This window comes from Alosa sapidissima, chromosome 3 (genome assembly GCF_018492685.1).
Source record: "Alosa sapidissima isolate fAloSap1 chromosome 3, fAloSap1.pri, whole genome shotgun sequence".
In the NCBI taxonomy this organism is placed as follows: Eukaryota; Metazoa; Chordata; class Actinopteri; order Clupeiformes; family Clupeidae; genus Alosa; species Alosa sapidissima.
The window spans coordinates 11247683-11268509 of NC_055959.1; the positions used below are offsets into that span (position 1 = coordinate 11247683).

A 20827-nucleotide genomic window follows, 5' to 3' on the forward strand; every position below is an offset into this window, starting at 1 on the left:
TCTGCAGTAGGGGAACACATCAGGAGATGGCTTCATCAAAGCTGCACTACCCCCACTCTCCTTTACTCCCCATTACTGGAGGAGACAACCTCCTACCTGAGGAACAGGTATCCCAGTAATGCAGGGATGCTCCACAGGTCTGTGGTAGTTGTGGAAGATGGGGAGTGACCGGGACAGTGGGCTCTGGCAGCTCCCTGGGGCCAAAGCTCTGAAGTGACGTAAAGAACCCCTGCACTCATCTCTGAGAGGGAGGGAGAGGGACGAAAACACCTGCATGACCCACCAGCTGTGGCCATTTGTGTCCATCTCTCTCTCTCTCTCTCTCTCTCTCTCTCTCTCTCTCTCTCTCTCTCTCTCTCTCTCTCTCTCTCTCTCTCTCTCTCTCGCTAGCACAATTCAGTCAATGTGTACACGTTTTCTGAATAAGAATAATTGTCACAATTTGCACACACTTTTGTTTTTCTGTATTCTGTCTTGCACAATGGCATCATGATGTTGGCAGGACACAAAAGGACTGGTGTTTTTGGTTAATAGTCTGTGACTGAGCTGCAGAATATATGGCTGTGTTTATGCTTCATGTTTTGGCAGGTTATTTCCTATGACAACCTGTGATTGAAAGAGTGCAGAATCCTGGAAAACATGTGGACACACACACACACACACACACACACACACACACACACACACATTGAGAGCTCTGTTCAGTCATAATTTTATTGTAGTCTTTAGCATAGATAGAGAAATCACACCAGACTGTTTTGTGAGACAAATCAAAGATGCAAACACTAGTCTCACTCAGTGTGTAGGCAAATGTAATGCAAATTATTATTAAATAGTAATTTTACAGGGTTCAGTGATTGTTTTTTAAAGACAGTTTTGAGCCATTTTCCTTCCAGAAGATAACTAGATCTGCAGCTCTACCTTCTACAGTGGATTTCCACAGAGTGCTGTGCTGTCTGTTCCAGTGTGGACCCTTAGTCTGTCTGTCACATTAGAGATGGGATTTAGAAACTGACTCTGTCTGTCACATTAGAGATGGGATTTAGAAACTGACTCTGTCTGTCACATTAGAGATGGGATTTAGAAACCGACTCTGGGTCAGAGATGGCCCTGCTCAGGTGCAAACGTGACGGACTCATCACGGCCACATCATCATCTCGGAGTCCGCTGCCGTTTCGAGCCCGTTCCTAGGAAGTGGCGAAGAAGCCCTGTGGCAGGAGCTAAATTGGGAAGGTTCCTATTTGCATGAATGACCTCATTTGAGCCGAAAAAATGATGTTTCTGAAGCTAATTATGCACCATGATTCAAAATGTAGTCATGGAAATAGATCAAATGATTTGAGTGAGCAACTGGAAAGACGAAACATTTGACTGACTATTTATTGTCTGCCAGATGTTTAGTCGTGCAAGTACTGTATGATGCATTTTTGAAGAGCAGCTGTTTTTACTTGAGGTATTTTCGTGTGATTTCCCCCAAAAGCTGGAGTTAGACCAGTGGGTAAAGAAAGCTCATCCTCTGCAGCTCTGTGTAACTTACTGTCTGGATGGAAAAAGGCAATCCTGTAGGGCGCTTCCTATTGAAGATCAAATCAAAATGGACCCATGAGATAAAACTCAACTGCACACAATGCACACGCTCAACAGACACGCACACACATATACAGAGAGACATAGAGAAACATACATACAAGGTCACTGTACACATTTTATCGATGTCGTTTTAGATGCACCTTATAAGCTTTGTGTGTGGCCTTGAATATTTCATGATGTTCTATGTGTTTCCTGACTTCACCTTGATCGCGCTGCTTTCCCCTTCATGGTTTCAGTTTGCTCTTATCAGCCATAATGTCATGTTTTTGTGATATACAACTTAGCAATGACACTGACACCCCCCCCCCCCCCCCCCTCTCTTTCCGTTCCACAGGCGCTTGCCTCTCATCGGGCCTACATCCTCACCGCGCGCATCCCCTCCAAGGTAAGAACACTCAGCCTGGTAGGCTTGTCAGCACAATAGCACAGAGTGAGCCACTACACAAGCAGATAACAGGCCTGCCTTATCGGCGCCTGTTGAAGCACCGGCGTAGCCTCCTCACTATCTGTTTTGCATGAATATGGGCTGGTGTACTGGTATATCTATGGGGCCCTACTTCATCGTGCCTCTGTCAGGATGCTGTAGATCCAGGAGGGATGTCTGCGTGCCTGCTGGGTGGCTGTATGTTATGTGTGAATGATTAAAGCTGTGAAGCTGTCCCTTGCAACAAATAACTGCCACAAATAACTCAAGTGTCAAAACAGTTGCTGTTTTCTGACTATCAAAACTATTTTGGAGGAATTATTCACAGTTCATATGCAGGAAATGCTATATTTTGGACATTGCACTACATAGTATTGCACTTGACTGCAGAAATACAATATTTTAAACTTGGAAATCTGTTGTGTGCAGTATAACTGCAATTATTGATTGTAAGGGTGGGGGGTGTTTATGTGTTATTTGTTTGCTGACTGAAAACAGCTCGGTAAGTCTCTCTGTAAGACCGCCTGGGGGAATGTCCTAAGCAGAGTTGGTGTGGAGGATTCCTCTGAGATTATCCCTTTCGTCGGTTCGCTCCCGCTGGGATTAGTGGGAAGGTGGAGACTGCTTGAGTGGAGCTGACCAGTCCTGGATGCTCGTTTGCTCTGAGACAGACATTACTCTCTGGGGTCAACTCGCAAGCAGACAGTCATGTGACCTAGCAACCCGCTGACCCTGAGTGACCATGTGACACTGACATACTCCACCCATGACACAAATCCGTAGAGTGGCCATAAAATGGTCAGGTGTGGCCATTGCCATCGTCATACTACTGCTTATCGTCTTGACTGTAGCATGTACATTGATGCTGCATGTTGAAGCTGCTCTCTACTCCTTGCAATTTGAGGACAAAAACCTCACAACTTACTCAGCAAATGCAGAACAAGCTTCTTAAAAATGGAAAGACTTTGAGAGTCCAGGATTTTTTCTGTATTGAATCCAGATGGACAGAGCATTTTTAGCGCTTTTTTTTCCACCATTGTGGCCATGTGTGTGCACTACTTGTGGTTTGGGTCAGCCCAGGGTTGAAAGAATGCGCTCCTTGTTCACGAGGGCCCTCACTTCGGATGCTCTACAAATATAGATTTATTTATTTTTTTACAGCGAAGGCTCGCCTGTGGGTGCCTCCGAGAACAGAGGCTGAACCCTGGCAGGTCGATGATAATTACAGCCTCCCGCTCAGCAGCGCAGTGGCTTCGCATCCCTCCCTTTTGTGTTGGTAGTATGGCTCTAGGCAAGGGTTTGCATGTTCTGTGAAATTGGGGCTTGGATCTGACCTCTCACCTCTCGACAAACACATCCACCCACCCACCCACCCTACCCTACCGCACCACACACAGAGGCGCTTGTGTGATGTAGCGCCATATCTGGAGGTGACTAGATTCCAGTTTTGAGGTAGCCTAGTGATTCTATCTCTATCTCTTATTTCCTTTTTCTCTCCCCCCCCCCCCCCCCCCCCCACTCTCTCTCTCTCTCTCCTCTCTCTCTCTCTCTCTCTCTCTCTCTCTTTCTCACCACAGCAGGCTGACATATTGTGGTGGTGGTTTCTAGTTGTAGACGTCTGTAGCTGTAGGGTCTCTTTGTGTCTGAGGTCAGGTGCTAAATGCTAGCTGGCAGCAGGAGGCCGGCCTCAGTGGGTTGGCTGGGCGGTGCTGCTGCTGCTGCCTCCGCTGCTGCTTCGGGCTACTGAGCAGGGCCAACTCAGCTCTGCTGGGGTTAGATTGCAGGGTGGTGCTGCAATACCCTCCAAGGCTCTGGATTCAGCGTGTGTGTGTGTGTGTGTGTGTGTGTGTGTGTATGTGTTTATGCTTGTGCGTTGTGTGTGTGTGTGTGTGTTGTTTATGTTTGTACTTGTACATTGTGTGTGTGAGTGTTTGTTTGTGCTTGTGCGTTGTGTGTGTTGTTTATGTTTGTGCTTATTCGTTGTGTGTGTGCTTGACCTAGAGCGAATGTGATTATTATTGGTAGCACAGCATGCATGCGTGACACACATTCACACAACACACACACACACACACACACACACTCACACTCACACTCACACTCACACACAGTTGCATACACTCTTCTACAGATAGGCATATTCCTACAGGGACTTGTGTCCAACCTTATGCATGTTCCTTTGTGTATAGTACTGAATGAGACAGACACTTGACATGACACTTCAGCGTTATTGTGAGTGCTGACTGATGTGTGGGAAATGGTTTGATCATTCAGGTCAACACTTTGATTTGCGGCGTTGTGGATGACAAACAAAGCATAAATCACAACCCCTGTGGCAAATGTGTGATTTAAAGGTCAACTACTGTAGATGTCACTCTGAACAGATAACACATTGCCTTTAAATTCTTGTCTATATATTTTTTTAAATGAACAAAAAAACTGATATGACCATTACATGGTAGCTTACAGTATGTGTTGTTAGATTCAATAAACACTACGTTTATATAACTTTAACCTTTTATTCCAGTTCAGTACAGAGCAACTCCGTAGCTACCATTTCACCTGCCACTGGTCCAACTAACTCATATCCCACACAACACCCAGCGCATCCGCTCCCCGGGTCAAAGGTCAAACATAAGGAGGGAAAATATAAGTTAACAATCTCCCTATCCTTTTTATGTGAAATAATAAAACAATGTAAAAGTAATACCTGTCAAGATTTCAAATAAACATACAAAGTCATCCAATGACTATAAAACAAAAAAAAGACATCCTGATACATTCAGAGTAAGTTTGACAAAATATGAACATATTAACGCAAACAAAGTTTTCACCACAGATTCCACAGTCCTTCACTTAGAGCTTTCAAAAGCACCAGAGCCGATGCTCCCTTTTTGGTGAGACAGTCAGCGAGTTGGCCTTTTGTGTCAGACCAGAGCATCTCTTTGATTTTCTTGCTTTGTATAAGCTCCTTAATGCTGCTTATGTCCAACCTGAGTCTCTTCTCTGTGACCTGTTTAGTTGACTTAAGGGCATCGAACAGAGATCGATTGTCAGTCACACAGACCAGTGAAGGAGCATTCAGTTCAGCATTACCAGTGGTGAGCTCAGACATAAGAGTTGCAAGAAAAATAGCATTGTCTATACCATCTGACATAGCAAGTGTTTCTCCTGCAAGAGTGCTTCGTACAACACGTCTAATTCTCTTGGATTGCCAACAGAGAGGAGAAAACTTCCCTCTTTCTCCCATAAGAACTATCAATGTCCCCCCCTGTGTACCACCATCTGGAAGATTACCAAGAGAAGCATCACTGAAAACAACCAGGTTGAGAACATCATTGTCTCCTAAATGCTGAAACTTGAGGGTCACCCTTTCTGACTTCAGCTTACGGATGATTTTATTTACCTCATGCATAGACTGCACCGTAGCATTTTTGATATTAGATGCTAAACTACATGAGTCAAACATAACATCTGGTCTGGTCTGCTTGGCAACCCATAGGATCTGTCCTATTTTTGACCTAAGCTGCTCTTTCTCAGTGTCATTAAGGGGGGCATCCCTCAGTATAGCACGTGTTGGTTGCATGTGAAGAGGTTGTAAATTCTCAATGTAACTGTGCTGATGTACCTGAACTACACCATTAACAGTAGCAAAATCCATCCCTACATAGCAGAAATGCTCATGCTCCTCGCGCCCTACATGGAATGCAGACTTCAGTAGGGGAATCACATTTGTTGAAAAATCTTGCGAGCCTGCCCAAAGAAAATCATCTACATGGCATGCAAGTACTCCAGTAACCTTAAACTGCTTGTCTAACCAAAAAAAGACGGCTGGATCCACCTGCGACATTTTACCACCTGTGCCCAGCATGATTTCTTTGACTTTGTTATACCAGTATAGAGATGCATCAGCAAGACCATATACACATTTCTTTAGTTTCCATATTACATTTTCACTGCCTGCCTCAGGAGGGGGCCGGATATAAATATCCCTGGAGAGCTCCATGCCCTGCAAGAATGCAGATTTGATGTCCATAGAATGAACTTGCCACTGGTTTTGACAGATTACTGATAACAATAGCCTAAGAGATTCTGAGGCACAAGTTGGAGAATCTTTCTGTAACTCTTGCATATTAAGCTCTTCAAAACCCCTGGCTACTAGTCGTGCTTTAGGCACAATACCCTTGGGAGTTTCCTTGAGACTACAGACCCATCTGGTGGAGACACATTTTTGGCCTGCATTTTCAACCTCCTCAAACACATCATTATTGTGCCAATTCTTAATTTCTTCTTGTTTTGCTACATCAAATGAAATGTCTTTTGTTATGAGTACATCAACCTCCCTGTCTTCTGACTCAATGTTAAGACTATCAACATGTGACATATCAACTGACTCCTTTTGTCCCTCACAGCCATTAGGTTCAAGATGCTGTAGGTTATACCAGTTTTTGTTCTTTCCTGTGACTTTTCCTGCTCTGCCTAAAACTCTGGCTGTATGTTGAATGCCATCATCTCTACTCACAAATGTTACAGTCTGACCTGTTCTTAACTTTACACCTGCAAAAGGGGCAGGGTTACCACAGGCCCTGTGTTCTGTGTCAGTTTGTGTCACATTAGTTTGTGTCATGGGTGGGTGCAACACTTCTCCTGTATTCACATCCATGTCACTGATGTTCTCCTGTTCATCGTCAGTATCCTGATCACTATCTGAGCTGTCTACTGCAGTGTTTGTCATGCCTTCCTCACTTTCTGCTTTTCTGTTAGCATCATCTTGTGCAATCTGCTTGTCCTGCTCCTGTGTGTTCACCTTACAAAGCCTAGAGTGATGCACTCGAACAAGAATACCACCATGTCTTACAAATACAACAGCTCCATCCTGACCAATAACCACCCCTGGTCCCTTCCACTCAGTGCAGTCTGCTCGTTTGTAATATACTCTGTCCCCTGTCACATATTTGTCATCTGTAGGTCTAAGCTGCTTGCGAAGTGCCCTCCTAATTCTCTCTGAGCATTCGGCTTCAGTGAATGCTTTCCTGGAAGCATGCAAAGCTGATATGTGTTCTCCTACCCTAGCACTTACAGTGGTACCCTCTAAGGCAGGTAGCTTATCAACTAATACAGAGGGGAGGTTAGGATTCTGTCCAAATACTAGTTGATGTGGGCTATAACCATGAACACTAAGCATACTGTTCTTGGCCATAAGGGCCCAGTCAAGAGCTGTGTGCCAGTCACATCCATTTTCCCGTTTCACTTTTTGGATGATTTCGGTGAGTGTCTGATTGTGCCTCTCCAGAAGGCCGTTGCTCCAGGGACTGTATCCTGCTGTTGTTCTTGTCTCAATGTTGAAGTTTTCTGCCATGTCTCTGATTTCCTCATTATTGAATTCTCCACCGTTGTCACTGTATAGTCTCCGTGGGGGGCCATGTACACTTATCCATGTGTGAATGAAGGAGTTGACGATTTCACAGGATTTCTTTGTTTTCACAATGTTTCCAGCACTGAAACGCGTGAAATGGTCGATGATATGGAGGTACCATACGCCTGGTTCCAACTCATGCAGGTCCACTGCTACCGTTTCATTATACTCTGAGGCCAAGGGCAAACCTGCAGCAGGCTTTGGTTTTGTCTTGCTGTACCTCTTGCATATGTCACAGTCCTGTACTATTTGTTGCAAAATAGTAATACATTCTTTATCCTCATTTCCTGCACTACGAATGAGCCTTTGTAGACGATCTGCAGAAGCATGGCCAAACTGTTTGTGAAGCTTCAGGAGAACTTTGTGTTTCTCATCAGTGGACATGTTTTCTGTCACAGTAAGGACTTCATCTTCAATCTCACCTTTTTTAGGATATTTGTCTCTAATGTCTACACAGTAGTGGCCAGAGCTAGTGAATTCAAGAGGCACAGGTTGTCTGAACATCACAGCTCGGTCGTTTTCCATGTCCAAAATGGTTCCTGCTTTCTTCAAAGATGTTTTGCTCAGCAGCAGTGGGATATCAGCTTTGACCACTTCAGCTTCAACATGACATTTTGTCTGCCCTATTTTGGCAGGCAGTTTCACTTTTCTGGTGGAATATACTAAGTTTCCATCTCCGAATCGAAATGGCCTGCAACTGGGGATTTCAGTTTGCAGCATCTTGTTCACTTGGTCTGTGCTGAGGTCTTTCACATAGTTTTCCAGCCATTTCTCCCCACATACAGTACGAGTACAAGCAGTGTCAATAATAGCTGACCCCAGGGATTCAACCAAGAAGATTTCTGAGTCAGACATGGAGGCTTTTGTAAACAGTGTGATGTTACATTCCTCAACATTTTCTTCTTCAGTTAGCTTTACATGTTCACTCTTCTTATGAGGACAATCCTTAGCCCAATGAAACGTGCTCTGACAGATGGCGCATCTTGATCTCTTACCGAATTTATCCAGTGGATTGGTACCTGGTAAAGGCTGCCTCTGTTGTCCAGTCTGTAACGTGTACCGTTGTCCTCGTCCTTGCTTTCTTTGCTCTGTAAAGAACGCCACGTCCTGCTGGTTTACTTGTATTCCGTTTGACGTGCCTGGCGTTTTTCCTCCGAAAATCCTCTGAAGTGCTGACTTCATGTCGGCGAACTTTAAGTCCGTGCACGCTGTCAGTGCAAGTTGCCTGTTTTTCACATCCAGACAAGCCGTGTCCAAGAGCTTAAATGCTAACACAGCATCGGGTAACGTCATGTGGTCCTTTTTCATCCGGTTATATCGTTGCTCAAAGTCAATTATATAGTCCGACATGGACAGAGAACTGTCTTTTGTAATGCTATCAAAATGGGAATACGCTTCATATGCGCGGTCTTTTTCCTCCTTTAGGAACACACTATCTAGTTTTGCTAACAACGTATTCATACCGGTATCACTGTCCAAGTCAGCTGCGGGTATTTCCATGGCTGTTTCCCGGGCTCTTCCTTGGAGCCCCAAGGCGACAGCGAGTGCATGTTTCTTTTCGTCGAGTTCTGTAACCCGCGTCCAGACGTTGATTTCATTTTTCCAACTTTCGTATGGCCGGGTCTCGTCAAACTTCGGCGGAACTTTGTAACTAGCAGCCATCCTCTGCTACCAATGTTAGATTCAATAAACACTACGTTTATATAACTTTAACCTTTTATTCCAGTTCAGTACAGAGCAACTCCGTAGCTACCATTTCACCTGCCACTGGTCCAACTAACTCATATCCCACACAACACCCAGCGCATCCGCTCCCCGGGTCAAAGGTCAAACATAAGGAGGGAAAATATAAGTTAACATGTGTTACAGACATTATGGGAATGTTATATAACATGATTTGATCTCTTCTCATATGATACACAGTCCTTTGTGTTCAAAGAGAAAGAGAAAGAGCCCTGTTTGTTTTCAGACATTAATTTAATTTCCTGAAAATAGGAAAGAACTCCGTCAAACCAGAAATGATCAATAGTCTTGCTATGCTGTAACTTCATCTTGTAGACAGTGTTTTTTCAAATGCTAGACCCAGTTGTTTTCACAATGTCAAAACACCTTACAGTATGTCTATTCCTTGTCTTTGATAGGTGTTTTGTCTTAGACCCACTTTATGTGTTTGACATTTTCATTAAGTTTTTATGTTAGAAAATCCTGTAAGTAAATTCCTGTGAGGATCAAAAGATGACAAAACAGCAACAAAACTACAAATCAAATTGGAGTGGAAATGACCAGTTCCATGACCTGTGTTCCCAGCTATCTGTTTACACTTGACCCCAACTCCTCGCTCCGTGCTCTGTTCTGTGAAGGTCTGACCTTCTTTTGTTCAAGGTCCCTGTCTGCTGTTCTTCCTCTGATTCAGCATTTCAGTTTTGCATTCTTTCCCTTACAACTCACCCTGCTGTTGGCGTGATTACACAGGGGGTGGTGATGCGGGAAGCTTCAGAGTGGACCCTGCTCCGGTCATCTGTTCCCTCATTGGCTCAGCCGAGGGAGGAATGCCCACCGTCTCCTGACTTTCAATGGAATCACTGTGTAGTAATAATCTGTGAGTGTGGCATCTCCCTTGGGTGCTACAGTTGTTACTGATATGATTATGGTAATCAGCCGTCCCCCTGGATGTAAATCCACAGGTGACTGTTTGAAGGCTCAAGAGCCGGTTTTAACATGGTAATCAGTTCTTTGACTGAAGTAGAGGGAGGCCCTCTTCAGTGTTCGTGCGTAGAAGCCACAACCAGGGGAGGCATTGAAGTGGTGGCCGTGGGAGCTCGGAGCGCAGGCTGACATTTGGAGCTGTTTACTCACGCGGAAGGTCCTGAGCTGAGTGCTGGCCAAAATATGATCATGTTGGCATTGGTCTTGGGGGCTTTTTTGTGTGAATTATATGCAATGGTTATAGACGCAAACTGTGAACCTAATATATAGAATAGTCTGATATTTTGTTTGTTTCCACTGAATTTGAAGAAAAAACATGTCTGAGCTATAGAAGCAAAATGTGAACATAATATAGAAAAAAAAAAATTGTTTGTGACATTTAGTTTGATTCCCACTGAAGTTGAAGAAGAAATATGTCTTGAGTCCTGTGGCTGTCCTCTCATGTGTAGGCTGTGGGTGGGAAACTGTGTCATCTCTCCCCCAGGCTGCTTTTCAGAGTGAAGCAGTTAATTTGAAGGTGGATGCACTCAAGAGAGACTTTGTAGTGTTTGTGGTTCAGCTGGATGCACCTCAGTAGCCCCAGCCATTAGTATTCGGATCTCTCTTGTGTATGTGTGGGTGTTTTATATGTGTTTACGATGTGTTTCTGTCTGTCTGTCTGTCTGTCTGTGTGTCTCTCTCTCTCTCTCTCTCTCTCTCTCTCTCTCTTTCTCTCTCTCTCTCTCTCTCTCTCTCTCTCTCTCTCTCTCTCTCTCTCTGTGTCTGTATGTGTGTATTTTGTTTTGTTTTGTATTTTTGTTGGCATGAATCTGGTTGTGCTATGACACCGCTTCCTATTGTATGTGAGAGTGTGTTTGTGTGTGTGTCTGAGAATCTGCATGCCATAGATATAATCAACCTTTTTTAATCTATATAAAATGCATAAGCAGGATATATATTGAAAATTATATTATGTTAGCCTTTAAATGACAGTATCCTGACCTTTTTTATCACTTTTTGTCATATTAGGTAGAGCAGACTTTCAATTATCTGGAGATTCAAGGGATCACATGCAATAAACCGACACAGGTAAGAACAAAACGCAATGCACAAAAGCATGTAGTCTACTTGAAATACTGCAATTCTTTAAAATAACCATGCACTTTACTGGCTTTCCTGACTTGGAAGTTTGCTATGACGAGTCATTGAGTGTAGGTCACAGGTACCTTAAAGTACAGGTTTGGGACAGATCTGTCTAACTGCCCCTTGTGTCCTCCAGTTGGCCATAGAGTACGAGCGGGGACAGGTGTCACTGAAGCTGGCTTCAACAGAGGAGGTGAATGAATTGGTGGCCCACATCGGCAGCTGTCTGCAGAGGATATGTCCAGGTCTCTCCCCACTGTGAGTCTCTGCACCCCCCCCCCCCCCCCAACTCTCTTCATCTTTCTCTCCTTTCATCTCTCTCTCTCTCTCACTCTGTCAGATCTATTTCTGTTTATCTATCAGTTGTTGGGTCTCACCTTTCAGTATCGAGAATGAGTACATTTTACCCTTTAACATTAAAGCTGACAGAGCCATGTTGCAGTTTTATCTTCTGTGAAATGGGACATGCCTTCATTGTTTTATGATGGGGAATTAGGATATGTCTGCACATCCTCTCACGTTTTTCATTCATAAACGTTATATAAAACCCAATGTGCTTTCAAAGCATTAATCCACTACCACTACATAGTGTAATTATGCGTGTTTGAGTGATGTCTGCTTTCTCACTGTTTCTGTAGGAAGGTGATGAAGAAGCTGGTAATGGAGCCAGCGGACAGAGTGACCAATCTACAGAATCTATGGGACAACCAGAACCTCCCAGAGCCTGGACCATGCGGTGTGTGTGTGTGTGTGTGTGTGGGGGCGTGCGCGTGCGCATGATTATGCATGCATGTATGTGTGCATGCGTGTGTGTGCATAATTGTTTTGTACCCAAGGAATAGATTGCTGTCCTTAACATAAATGTTGTAATAACGTTGCCTAGGTACATTAAATATACAACATAAAACATATACATTTACCAACGCATACTGCTCCAAAGGTTTGAAAGTAGAAGCAGTGAACATGATTGAGATGGGCACATGATGAAAATGCAGTCCCACGGATGAGGTAACCCTGCTCCTGCTGTCTCCTCTCCAGGGGGATTCTCTCAGCAGTATCGCTGTGTGTGTGACTGGCTCAGCCTACCCTACAGAGAGGAGGTCCAATGGGTACGCACACACACGCACATGCATACGTACATACTCACACACTCACTCACTCACATACTCGTGCACACTCATTCACACACACTCACTCACTCCCGTGCACATTCACACACACACACACACACACACACACACACACACACACACACACACACACACACACACACACACACACACGCTCACTTACTCACACACTCCAGTGCCACTTCACACGCTGACTGTAAGCCCCACCATCATGTTTTGAGCACCTCCAGCCCAGCCTGCTGTGAGCAGGAACAGGAAGCGTCTCACTCAAGAGGCCATCTTGTGCTTGACGCGCTCAGTCGCAGCCTCTTCTGCCCTCTATTGATTCATGCAGCTGAAGCTGCAGCTGCCCTCACAATGGCAACAGCAGCAGCAGCATTGCCCAGACCCCAGGGAGCGGCTTTGCAAACATGAAACCTAATTGATATGCACAGAATCGGAAAACGTTGCAAATAGTCGGAATATATAGGCTTTGTGTACTACTCTGTCTAGGAATATATAAGCTTTGTGTACTACTCTATCTAGGAATATATATGCTTTGTGTACTGCAGTATCATCTAGTTTTTATAGAATATAAGTATCTATAGTATTTAGTATCTATAGTATATAATCTTTCACAGTGGGAACAAGTATGTTATTTAATATTTTATATTAATTGTATCCCTGATTGGTTGTGTTATTGTCACATAAAAACAGGATGTAGACACAATCTATTTGACCCAAGACACCCGAGAGCTCAATCTTCAGGATTTCAGTCACCTGGAGAACAGGTAAAGTTCCCGTCTGTAGTTTCTACCTCCTCTCGCATGTGCCTGTCAGTTACCATATCTTCAAAAAGAAAAATGGATTAGAGTCAAGAACGTGGCTGCAGGTAATCTTTTCCAGGTGCTTTCTGTCTTCATTTTTTCATTTTGTGTAATGTCTCCTTTCACCAGGGATTTGGTGGCTATTATTGCAGTGCTGGAGTACAACCAGTGGTTCACAAAGCTCGCCACCAAGGATTATAAACTGGTGAGTTAATCTGGGTCTCGTGACTGACAGGCCTGGCAGGTTCACCTTTAGATGCACTGATAACTCACTCAGAGCGCTAGTCCCACAGAATGCCAGCGGTCAATCGTCTCGATTACAGCGCCTCAATTAAAGCTGTAGTCTTGGGCTGGACATGGGCTGTAGGAGCGGGCAGGTGCTGGAGGATATGTTATCGTAGTGTCACCGGTATTCTGTCCTTCGGTTGATGAGGATTAGCTGGCCGCAGAAGGAGAGGGAGGCCAGAGGCTTAGGTGCTCAGATGAGGAAGCGCAGGTTCCTCTTACCAGCTCCCATTCATCACTCTCCGCAGGATTACGTCGCCATAGAGACCATGAGTGTCATCTCCTCACACACATAGTGTAAATGGGCAGTGTTTAATCACTCAGAAGCCTGAAATTACTGCCAGTTTACACAATTTGATGAAATGGTGTATGAAGCACAACTAAGCGATGTCTGTCATATTGTGGGCAAAATCCCTTACCAACAAAGTCATGATGATCCCATTTATAGGTGGAATGATGTGTAAAACCCAGACTGGACACTACACAGATTAATGGGGAATTCCAAGCTCAAAGCAGTAGTTTGGTACTAGTTGTATAATTAGATTGTGTGTGTGTGTGTGTGTGTGTGGCCATTTTTGGCTACATAAGCAACATTTTGTTCTGAGCCGGAGTTACTGAGTCCCACAGATGCACCAGCTGGAGAAAAACACTCAAAGAATGTGAGCCGGATATGAGGATGCTGGCGCTCCTGCCAACCTGTCCTGATTAATGCAAGCGGCATCTCTCTCAAATCCCTGCCAAAAACACAGTGCACCTCATTATGGGGGTTTGAATTCCCATCTTGGGATAAGAGAGTGATGCAGGATAGGAAGAAAAACAAAGAAGGGATTTAGGTGAGGGAGGGGGGGGTGGGTTGGCTGACAGAGAGGGAGAGTGAGAGTGGCATTAAATCGGAACCCAAATTGCTTTATCGGCAAGTCTAGTGGGTGATTCATTGGCACCAATTCAAATGTATTAATGTGTGCAATGGATTAATGTGTGGCAATGAGCCAGTGATACTCATCTCTTGGAAGCCGTGACGCCCCTGCCGTGTTTCTCTTTGTCTTTGTGTGTGTCCGTGTGGGTGGGTTTGTGCTGGAATACCTTGTGCAAGACAGGGCGGTTTTGTTAGTGTTAGTGTGTGTGTGTGTGTGTGTGTGTGTGTGTGTGTGTGTGTGTGTGTGTGTGTGTGTGTGTGTGTGTGTGTGTGAGAGTGAGAGTGAGGGAGAGTGAGAGTGAGGGAGAGTGAGAGTGAGGGAGAGTGAGAGTGAGGGAGAGAGAGAGGGAGGGAGAGAGAGAGAGAGGGAAAGAGAAGAGTGAGAGAGTGGTTATTGTCCATTTGTTTACTGCATGACTTTGTCACTGTTTCCAGTTTTGTGCCAGAGCTGCTTATTAGGGCGAAACCTAGCAATATCCACATATGATGACACAAAAAACAAAACATAGACGCAAACTAATACAGACCACAAATCCAAAAATAACACACAGAATTGGAAGCAGGATGTAATGAAGTGATTACCATCTTCAGCATCAATAACGGCAACAAATAAAAAGGAACAAGACTATGAGGTACTCTAGAGATTCAAATGGGAAATATCCATGGAGCCTCGCTCACTAATGCATTCTGAATGCCCCATTATTCTGTTGAGATGTCTCTTTGCCTCTGGTCAATGTAGTGTGTTTGTGTGTGTGTCTGCATGTATTCATCTGTGTGTGTGTGTGTGTGTGTGTGACTGCCCTCTCACTGTTGTGTGTCGAGCTGAGCGGAGTGGAGCTGTGGTGTGTATCGGTGCCGACCATCCTCCTTCACCGGCCCCCTCTCCACATTCCTCTGCGGACGCCCACACCACCGGTCTCGTGACCCAGCACCCTCCCCCCCTCCCTCCTCGGGCCCGTTCTCTGCCCTGACTCCCTCCTGCTGCCCGCTGAGAGGACACTGCAGCAGGCCCCCACACAATACCGCATTGTCATGCACTGGCTGGCCACAAACAATTAGCCAGGCTAATGAAAGAGACATAATGGGATGTGTATGGAGCATACAACAACATTTAAACAAGGGGCTAGTGGGGGGATGGATGTGTGTGTGTGTGTGTGTGTGTGTGTAAGATGGCCTGGTTAGATAGACGAGGATGTCTTCGGCAGAGCTGGGAGAGAGACTGAGACGGGCCCAGCCGAAGAATTGGGTCAGAGGAGCTCGTCAGACTTAAATTTTTAATCTAACCCCAATTTATTTTTGTCTCTGGGCTCCAGCAGAACCCCTCGCCCCCGCCTCCTTCCTCCAGCTCCGGCATTCGGAGTGTTTTGACTACCCTCGGCCTTCCGGCCTCCACACTCTGCAACGGAACCAGTCCCAGAGTAAACAACAGTCTCAGTCGCGACCCCCCCCCCCCCACACACACACACACACCACTTCCTTTAACTCACGTCACTGATGGCAGACACCACTGGGGTCTTGATGTCACTATTTTTCACTCTCCCTCGGGTGTCCTGGGACAACGTTTTGATTTGCGATGTTGGAAGTCACATAAGGGGGATCATCATTGGGCATCCGTAGTGGGGGTAGCAAACTGCTAGCGGCTAGCAGCTATGCCATGGTGATCAGGCGCCGCTGTGGTTAGTGTGCCTGAGAACACATCCCGTGCTGGCCAAACCACTGTCTCTACAAAGTCGTTAAGTTTAGATCGAGTTCACACACTGTGTATGTTCTGTTCACAGTAACCTGTGTTACTATTGCTATCCTTACATTGGCTATTCTCAAGCCGCATTAACTCCTTATGTCTTCCCATCCTTTTGATCTCATCCTCTTGCAAAAGCATGTAGTTAACAAATGCACCCTGTTTGTTTTGCGGTGAGGTGTGTGTGTGTGTGTGTGGTCCTGGAATTGTTCCTCTCATTCTGAGTGTGCTCTGTGTGTCCCATCCAGTCTGCAGACGTGTGCGAGCAGATTCTGAGGGTGGTGGCCCGGTCCAGTCGCCTGGAGGAGCTAGTGCTGGACAACGCCGGACTCAAGACGTGAGTTGGGTCACACCTACATCACTCACATCCCTCAGTTATCTTTAAGATGGAAGCATAACAGTTTTCTAACAGATATACATGTATCGTTGTCTCTGCTCTATGCATGTCTATCAAATTTAAATGCAGTAGTCCTTCATTTGGCCATGACAAATGCACTTTTATTGTCAAAGCAGTTGTTTTATAATTTAATCACAACATGTACAGATACAACACATCAACACGCATAAATAACGGCGTCTCTCAATTTCTCTCTCTCTCTCTCACATCTTTGTTTTTTTTTCTCTCTTTTGTCTTTCTCCTCTTGCTGCCTTTCTGGCCTGAAGGGACTTTGCACAGAAGCTGGCTAATGCGCTGGCCCAGAACTCCAACTCAGGGCTCCAAACTCTAAACCTTGCCAACAACCCACTGGAGGACAGAGGTGGGTGAATTTAATTAAGCAATGCAGTGCATGCCATTTTCATTTTTGGTCTGTTTAAATACATACAGTAGAATAGCATGTATCCTCAAATGTCTGATTTAGGTCTTTAGTGTGAATATTCAGTTGTGTATTACTGGTATTCATAACATTCATTTATACTTAATGATATTCTTGAATTTAATTTCTAAATGATCTCATAAATGAACTGAATATTATATTATATGGTGTTGCATCTAAGTTCCCACCCATCCATAAGGAATTTAAATATTAAGAAATATTCAATCAGGCTGACTGGGAATTGTGCAACTGCAATTCTCTACAGATGCTGGATTGTCCCCAAAAACTCCCCAAACTGTTGTGAAGTTTAAATGTTTCATGTGACCGTAACAGAGTATGTGCCCAGCCCTTGACTGCAGACCGTAGCTCTCTCCTCATATAACATGCATCAGACTGTCCAGGCCTCCAATCCACTCTCCACTGGGCTGCCAGTGCCTTTGAGTCTGGACTCTGTATGAAAACCACGTCTGCAAAAAGGAGAGAGAGAGAGAGAGAGAGAGAGAGAGAGAGAGAGAGAGAGATAAAAAGAGGGAATATCTTTTGAGCTGAAGGCAGACGGGAGGCAGACATGCAGCAATGGCAGGTAGTGGGGCAGACACAACTGCCTGCTAAGGAGAGGGAGGAGAGAGAGAGGAGAGAATACGCTGTGGAGTCATAGTTATGTCTCATCATGTTGACGAACTGGAATCCAACAATCCACTGTTTGCTAAGCAGTAGCAATTTAAACCCACCCATATGTATCATATTAGGGAAGGTTGTCATTAATGCATCATTTTGAATAGATAAGATTTTTGTTTACTTTATATCCATTCTTTTTCTGTCCACTGCCAGGAATCGCCTCGTTGGGTGCCCAGTTTGCCAAACTCCGCAAGGGCCTCACACATCTCAATTTCTCCAAAACCTCACTGTCACCCAAAGGTACGGTCAGATGGCCATTATCGGGCCTCCACTTCAAAACCAGGGAAATGCCTTTGGAGTGTAAATCCTTCTTAGCCACTCCGTAGCTGAATCTCCTTAGCGGTAGGTCTTTGGAAGCTACTTAACATTTGGGGGTTGGCCTGACTCTCTCTCTACAGCAGAACTACAGAGCTGAGCGCTGAGGCTGCTCTGCTGCACAGCTTGATTCTTTGGTCTGTGTTAAAGGCTCAGTTAAATGAGCTGGGAGTTCTCTCTCTGTCTTTCTCACTCTCTTTCTTTCTCTCTCTCTCTCTCTCTCTGTGTCTGTCTGTTCCTCCCCGAGCTCACACCTCTCCTCAGCTGTGTGTGTGTGTGTGTGTGTGTGCTAGTCTCTGTGTCTCTCCCTGGCTGCTGAGGGAGGTTAATGAGGTGCTAATGAATGGGCTCTCCTGACATGACTGTGAGTTTCATCCTAATGAGCGAGCCATTGCACATCTCCACTCTGTTCCTGGAGTCGACTGCAGATGACTGACAGGTGGACTGGACTCTGTGTCATTTATGGCGGAAAAGTGAACTTGACTTTTAAAACCCCTAAAATAATCCAGAACCTTGAAGATTCCGTGCAATAGTGTGTGGGTGTGTATAGTTAGCATGTACATTATACCTAAAATCACCAGTGGGAAGACATATCGATGTTGTCTTCATAATCCATAATGGGTGATATCATAGTATGTAAATAAATAGTATGCAAATTAGAGGTCTCCCTGCACTGCTGTTTAATTTCTAGAATAAATTGGGACTTCTAATTCTAATTTGTTGTTATTTGAGAACAGTGTCTGTGTGGCAATTACCTGGAGCTATCTGCTGGATGTGTGATATTATCCGATGAGTGAAATGAAGTCTGAGAGGCAGCCTGTAGGACATGCAGATGTGTGAAATGAGGGTGATCAGAAGAGAGAGTGGGGGAGGCGAGTGGCTCTACCCGGCGATTAGAGTTTAATATGAAGACATCGGTGGCTTTTTATGCAGATGGACCCAGGTAGACTTTTATTTAAATGCACACAATATGCCTAGCAGAAATGAATGCCTTACTTCTAAAGTGAGTATTACTCACATTTGATTTCATTTACATTCGGTGTGCAAAATATACCTTTACTTTAATAAACTCCGGCTAAGCATGGAGCTGTCAGGGACGCCACATCGGTCCTTTTGCTTCTCAGGGACGTTTTGTCCTCTGCTGCTCTTTGAGGCCGTGTCTGTAAGAAGCACTGAACAAATGCACTTGAATCAATCGAATTAGTCCAGAATTCAGTGTGCTTCACAGTAGTCCTTTCAGGCTGCTGCTGGCCATCAGCAGCTCAGTTTATACGATGAAGATGCCCAGCTTCAATAGACAAGTGGAGTGAGGAGTGAGTGAATGAGTGAGTGGGGGAGTGGAGAAGTCTTTTTTTTTATTCTGGTCTTCACATGTGGCTGAGAACAAGTCATCACTTTTCACAAGTATCTCGGCTAGACGTTATTGTGATGAATGCGGGCTATTCTCAATAAACCAATTAAAGTCCTGGGAGCCCTTTTTAAGGAAATGTCAAAGGCAGCAGGAAGCCTCCTCAGCAACTCTATTAACCACAGCTACAGGCTTTCCTGGGACTGAAATATTCATGGTATTCTCCTGCTACTCTCCCTACTGAGACTCCTTTTTTGTGTCTTTCATTCATTTGTTTTCTTTCCCTCTTTCTCTTTGTGTGTGCATGTACTTACATGATTACACCTCCAATTGTGTATGTATAATTTTGCATATACTGTAGTATATGGTGCATGTGTAATGTTGGATTGATTTGTTTAAAACTGAGGCTGTATTCAGTGCATGTTATACATTGTGCATTTTCCCCCAAGCAAAGTGACTCACTCAACAATAGTTGCTGCTGGTGTGCCGTTTGCCTGATTTGTTTAGCCTCAGAGCGACCATGTTGGTGTCTAATCCTTTGGCTCTTTGTCTGTGTGGCCGTCCCTCTCCCCTAGGGGTGAATAGCCTTGCCCAGTCACTCAGTGCCAACCAGTCCATCCCCAGCACCCTCACCCACCTCGACCTCTCAGGGAACATTCTGCGGGGGGACGACCTCACGGTAGGTACCCCCTCTCCCAAAAGCTCTGTCTGTCCGTGCGTGTGTGTGTGTGTAGTAAACAGGCACAAATATGTATTTACATTGTGGTAAGACATCTCTCTCCTAATAGAAGATATATATATATATATATATATATATATATATATATATATATATATATATATATATATATATATATATATATATATATATATATATATATATATATATATATATATACTGTATATATATCAGGCTTGTGCAAAATTCCAGAATTGAATTGAAACTGGCTCTTAAATTCCAATTCAATTCTTGAATTTCACTTGCATTTCAATTGAGGTAGCAAACAGGAAGCAGAATTGCAATTTGAATTGTGCACAACCCTGATATATATAGATGTAATATAGTCAAAACCTGACACTACATAAATAATATATACATAAAGTGCATGTAGAAACACACATACACATACATCTGAATTGACATAGCATATAATGTTCTCCTACTGAGAGGGCATCCGTAGTGAGGAATGAGAATCATGGCTCACACGTGCAGGCAGTAACACTCATCCCATACTAATGCCCATGTCAATAGCAGCACATTGATTCCCCTGCGTGCACAGAGCCACATGGTGGCCAGTCTGTGTGTCCAGAGAGGCGCTGGTCTGTGTGTGGGCCGACTGGCCAGACAGCTACATATATAAATCAGCAGGGCTTTTTCCTTCGCTCCTGAAGTCACCGCTGACCTCAGTGTGGGGGGGCTGGACGTTTGCAGCCGCAGAGCCACCGACCAGCAGTCCGTCAGTACCACCAGGAGGGTTGTTCGAAGGGCAGAGAGTGTGGTTGCTGTCGTGCCTGATTGATGGCCAGTGGGGTGGGGG

At 44.7% G+C, this 20827-nt stretch overlaps 1 protein-coding gene across 6 annotated transcripts in view; it reads left to right on the plus strand.

Moving 5' to 3' along the window:
• The window catches only part of LOC121705541 (F-actin-uncapping protein LRRC16A-like), a 66294-nt gene that overhangs the window by 16980 nt on the left and 28487 nt on the right, over positions 1-20827 (plus strand). For 3 of the 6 annotated variants that reach the window (XM_042086568.1, XM_042086574.1, XM_042086571.1), the window contains exons 3-14: positions 1925-1975; positions 11145-11204; positions 11395-11516; positions 11897-11994; positions 12297-12367; positions 13085-13158; positions 13324-13399; positions 15709-15813; positions 16382-16470; positions 16797-16891; positions 17780-17866; positions 19865-19968. In XM_042086568.1, the coding sequence (XP_041942502.1) occupies positions 1925-1975; positions 11145-11204; positions 11395-11516; positions 11897-11994; positions 12297-12367; positions 13085-13158; positions 13324-13399; positions 15709-15813; positions 16382-16470; positions 16797-16891; positions 17780-17866; positions 19865-19968 (1032 nt within the window). The remainder of the gene's footprint in view (positions 1-1924; positions 1976-11144; positions 11205-11394; positions 11517-11896; positions 11995-12296; positions 12368-13084; positions 13159-13323; positions 13400-15708; positions 15814-16381; positions 16471-16796; positions 16892-17779; positions 17867-19864; positions 19969-20827) is intronic. The other 3 variants (XM_042086572.1, XM_042086573.1, XM_042086570.1) reach the window with 2 other exon arrangements.